The sequence below is a fragment of the Suncus etruscus genome, chromosome 17 (genome assembly GCF_024139225.1).
Source record: "Suncus etruscus isolate mSunEtr1 chromosome 17, mSunEtr1.pri.cur, whole genome shotgun sequence".
In the NCBI taxonomy this organism is placed as follows: domain Eukaryota; kingdom Metazoa; phylum Chordata; class Mammalia; order Eulipotyphla; family Soricidae; genus Suncus; species Suncus etruscus.
Window position 1 is genome coordinate 61298697 of NC_064864.1, and position 5091 is coordinate 61303787.

The window sequence follows — 5091 nt, forward strand, 5'->3', positions numbered from 1 at the left end:
ACAATTTGTACATTATCTTTGGAATGTGAAATGTAGAATGGCTTTAAATATTCCTAATCCTCAGAGTCTACTTAAAAACTGACATTGATAACACTTTCTCCAAGCTGTGTAAAAGGGACTTAGTCTATAGTAGTGGTCGATATGAAAGTTATGTAGGTGCTCGTCATAGAGCATGTACATAATAAATATTGGCTGAACGAGCAAAACAAAAACGAATTTTACATAACATTAAAACAGTCAGGTGCACTGTTAATTTGTTAATGTTGATAACATGTGACCATCTTGGAGTACTCTGTTCTCATATATATATAAAACATCTTTAGTATAAAATTATATCTACTTTAAATATTTATATAAAATACTCATAAAATTTAGTATGTATGATTCTATATATTCATTTGAGAATTTATTAAATGTCCTAAATAACGACAGAATTCTTGATAGAATTGAATAAAGTTTATTTTATTTTTATTTTTTTAAATAATACCTTTATTTAATCACCATGATTCCAAACATGATTGTAGTTGGGTTTCAGTTATAAATAGAACACCCTCCCCCCTTCACCAGTGCCACATTCCTATCACCAATGCTCCCCAGCTCCCTTGTCCCCCATAAAGGTTTTTTTTTTTACTTTATTTATTTATTGATTGGTTTGGAGGCCACACCCAGTGGTGCTCAGGGGTTACTTCTGGCTCTGCATTCAGAAATCTCCCCTGGCAGGCTGGCAGACCATATGGGCTGTTGGGAATCTAACGAATCCCACCCAGGTTGGACACATGCAAGCAAATGCCCTACCACTGTGCTATCTCTCTGGCCCCAGAATTGTATAAATGTTAATTAAGTCCTTTGTATAAACTGAAAGCACAGAGATAATTTTAAGGATTCTTCCAAAAATCAAAAGAACTGAAATATGTCCATTATTATTATTATTTTCTACTGTGTAAAACATCTCTATCACCCAAGTTATTCTGCTGCCTTATACCCAAGTTTTCCTCTTCTTTTCTTTTTACATTTTTACATTTATTTTGCCTGTACACCATTGAGGAAGAAAACACGTATTGCTTTTGTTTATTAGAATAAAAATGGGTTGGTGTTTTTGTTTTGTTTTGTTTTGGGGCCACACTCGGCAGCGCTTAGGGGACCATATGGGGTGCCTGTAATCAAATCCAGGTCAGCTGTGTGCAAGGCAAATGCCCAATCAATGTGCCACCACTCTAGCCCTGCCAGCTCTATTCTTGTGGTGGATTCTGAGGCAGCTTATAAGGTTAAACTCTGCCAAGTGTATCTGCTAACACCATCCTTGAACCATTTCTCTGACACCAGTTGCCTGCCACAAAAACACAGAAATCATGCAAATAATTTTTTTGGAATAGGAGGAGACTGACTCTGACCGAGATTGGCCTGCGACTTGAACATTTGCTTTATGGTGATATGATTATGGTGAAATTACCACTCACTCCCTCACGCATCTAATGCCATGACAATTCCAAGCATACCACATGGTAGAAAAATGTGGGTTGAAAACCTCCACCCCAGGGCCAGTCAGGCTGGGGAAAGTCCTTGCTCATGCAAATCAGCCCCTGAACTTAGAGAAACCTTTTCAAATACTGTGCTTTGGTGGTGGTCAGATACAGTAACTTCATTCTTCAAAATCATAAATATGAATAATATTGTAATTATATTGCCTAAACCATAACTATAATAAAAATAAGTATATTAATTCAAAGCTAAATCGACCCAATCCTTTGATCTTAAAAATATTGAGGTAAGGGCCTGAGAGATAGCATGGAGGTAATGCGTTTGCCTTGCATGCAGAAGGTCGGTGGTTCAAATCCCAGCATCCCTTTTAAGATCCCCCAAGCCTGCCAGGAGCGATTTCTGAGCATAGAGCCAGTAGTAACCCCTGAGAATTGCCTGGTATGACCCCCAAAAAATATTGAGGTAAAACACCATGATCCATGCATGACTGTATGACTCTCTAAACAGCTCTTTTTTGAGTCTGCCTGTTTCCTATTCCTGCCAAAGGTACAACTTTGCCCTAGTGCGAGGACCATATCTGGAGGTGAATCAGAAATAAATCTCCTACTCACACAGATCAAGTAACCTTCAGGCCTGGCTTGCCGGATACCTTTAATGAAGCTGCTAGGACCTTCATGTTATGGAAGGAAGCTCATGAACACAGTCAGTTCTGACCTCCCTTGGGGAATCCTCTACTGATGTCAGTTCCAACTGTGTTTCCTATAACTATCCCTGAATTTCAGCTTCTTGCCTCTGTATTTTAGAACTTTATATTCATTCCTGGGAAAATTCATTGACATTAACTTTTAACATTCACAAATACATCCAGTGTTTCTAAAAGCAGGTAGTTCCACTCCAATTGATGAGTGCTGGAATGTTCTAGGAAAGTTGATAATAACTTAGGTGCTATTGGGGGGCACTTTCTGTTTGTTTGATGGTCACACTTTTTGATTGTATTGCTTGCACATACTTGCTGTGGTATGACTGGAAGTTGCTTGCAGCCCTGATAACAACAGTCATCAGGACTACTGGGCACAATAACAGAGTAGCTGAGATTCACATGTGGGTGGGTGACACTGGGAATCGAACTTAAGGCCTGGGCCTGAGAGATAGTACAGTGGTGGAGTGTTTGCCTTGCACGTGGCCGCTCCAAGAAGGACCCAGTACGATTTCCTGCATACCATATGGTCCCCCAGCTTGTCAAGGGTGATTTCTGAGTACAGTTCCAGGAGTGACCCCAATCAATCAACCAATTAATAAATAAAGTTAAAAAAAAAAAGAACTTAAGGCCTCATTCTTACAACACAGGCAATTTAGCTACCGAGGTCATCTTCTGGCCCCACAGTTAACATGCCCCCAATCTTTATTTTTATTGATATTTTTTACTTTCTGGGCCACACTGGCAGTGATCAGGGCTCTGCACTCAAAAATCACTCCTGGAAGGCTCGGAGGACCATATGGGACGCCAGGGATCAATCCTGGGCCAGCCACATGTAAGGCAAATGCTTTACCACTGTGTTATCACTCCAGGTATCCCTCCAAATCTTTAAGATTTTCTTTTGGGGGTCAGAGTGATAGCACAGCAAAGAGGAAATTTGCCTTGCACAGAGCTGACTTGGGTTCTACCAGGAGTAATTTCTTTTTTCTTTCTTTCTTTCTTTTTTTTTTTTTAATTTTTATTGTGACCAATGTGGATTACAAATCTTTCACAATTATATTTAAGGTACAGAGTGACAGTGAATTGGGGCCATTCTCACCACCAGTGTTGTCCTTCCTCTACCCTGTTCCCAGCAGACATCCCATACCTTCCCCCTTAGCCCCCTAGATTACTAATATAATAGGTCCCTTTTGTGTATGACTTGTTGTAGATTGGGTGTCTTGATTCTTTTGTCATTGACTTTGGGTTTGGTATTTAAGTCTGATCAATTTTTATTTCCACTCAATGTTAATGCTACTGTTCGCTCCTAGTACCGTCCACTATTTTTTTTTTGGCCAGGAGTCATTACTTAGTGCAGAGCCAGGAGTAAACCCTGAGCACCATCAGGTATGGTCCAAAACAAACAAACAAACAAACAAAGAATACCTTTTTTTATTTTATTTATTTTTTTTTTAAAGCCTTTAATTTTATTCTTCAAAAATGGTCCATTTTTTTATTTTGCTTTCTGACTCTGTGCTTGTGCCTTCAACACTTTCACAACGATTTTCTGTTCCTCAATAAGGAAAGCACGCTTAATCCTGTCTCGGACGCACTTAGCGCACATGGAGCCACCATAGGCCCGGCTGACATGTTTCTTTGTTTTCGATAGTCTTTTCAGAACTTTAGGTCTCACAGCGCGAACTCCTCGAAGTCGGCCAGGGCACACACCACATGCGGACTTGGGCGCCTTCCCAACCTTTTTGGTATAAAGGTAAACAATCCTATTCCCCGGGGTTCGGGACAGCCTAGTTTTGTTGGAGGCTGTATTGTAGGAGAGCCTACGACGGTATGTCAAACGCTGGACCATTCTGAAGGCCTCTAAGACACCGTCCCGGAAGAGCACCTTTTTTTTATTTTAAGAGTTCCTTTTTGTTGTATTTTTATGTCTCTGAGATTCTCTCCTCCTCCACCATCACTCCCAACCTTGCAATTCCAGATGATTTGGACTTGAGCTTTTCTACCCTAACTTTTACTATTAGATTGTTATTTGCTTTGTACCCTTCCCTTAAAAAAGCTTCATTAAAATTTTATTTTGTTGTTTTTCCTATTAAAAAAAAGAAGCATATGGGAAATTAAAACACTAAAATTATGCAACAGCTTAGTGAAAAATATCTTCGTTTGTATCCAGAGAAACCACATTTCCTTTAGTTGCCTTGGTTCATAGGAGGCTCCTGAGGAACCAGCCGATGGTTTAATTACTTTACCATTTTCTTTAAAATCAGTCTAAAAAGTTGAGGTCATGTTATGTGGCACTAAAGTACTTTTATCCTCTCTTTACCTTAGTTCTTTGCATAGCATATGAAGACAAAATTATCTGAGGCCACATGAGGTGAAATGCCTTGGAATACACGCCTATTTTTTTGTTTTTAGCACTTCATTTTTCAGGGCATTGACACTAACTTTCCTTTCTCTACGTTGCAACTACTGGAAAGGTCATGCCTATTCCTTTATTTATCCAATATTTATAATATTATTATTCTTAGTCTACATTTGATGTGATCTAGGCTGGGGCGTTTCAAAAGGTGGCTGGTAGAATGCCAAGATTTTCCTGTCAAAAATATATACACAAACTTGGTGCTTAGGTTTGGCAATTCAGGTGAAATTGCAAATTTCGAGAGTAGACGCACCGAGCTCGCTTCTTTTGAAGTAGAGGCTTCCTAGCAGAAAAAGTACTGCTTCAAAACAAATCAGAAGTCTCATAGGCTCTCGGCCAGCCGGGGATGCCCGAGGACTACAAATCCCATAAACCCTTGCGACACCTCGCCCGATCTCACCGCTTGGAAACGAGAGAAAGCAGAGCGGAGGAGATCGGTCGCTCTCCGTTGATGTCATCAGTTCGCGACTCGAGGGACCCAAATTGACCCGGGCCAAAAAGC

At 40.0% G+C, this 5091-nt stretch overlaps 1 protein-coding gene across 1 annotated transcript; it reads right to left on the reverse strand.

The window, feature by feature from the left end:
- Positions 1 to 3602: 3602 nt before the first annotated feature.
- LOC125994963 (60S ribosomal protein L34) lies at positions 3603 to 4050 on the reverse strand. Its single transcript, XM_049764534.1, has one exon. The coding sequence runs from the start codon at positions 4020 to 4022 to the stop codon at positions 3669 to 3671; it is 354 nt and encodes a 117-aa protein (XP_049620491.1). The 5' UTR covers positions 4023 to 4050; the 3' UTR covers positions 3603 to 3668.
- Positions 4051 to 5091: the final 1041 nt, after the last annotated feature.

Bases quoted from the DNA above. Each gene is read 5' to 3' on its own strand.
- LOC125994963 (XM_049764534.1), bottom strand. From the start codon at position 4,022: ATGGTCCAGCGTTTGACATACCGTCGTAGGCTCTCCTACAATACAGCC.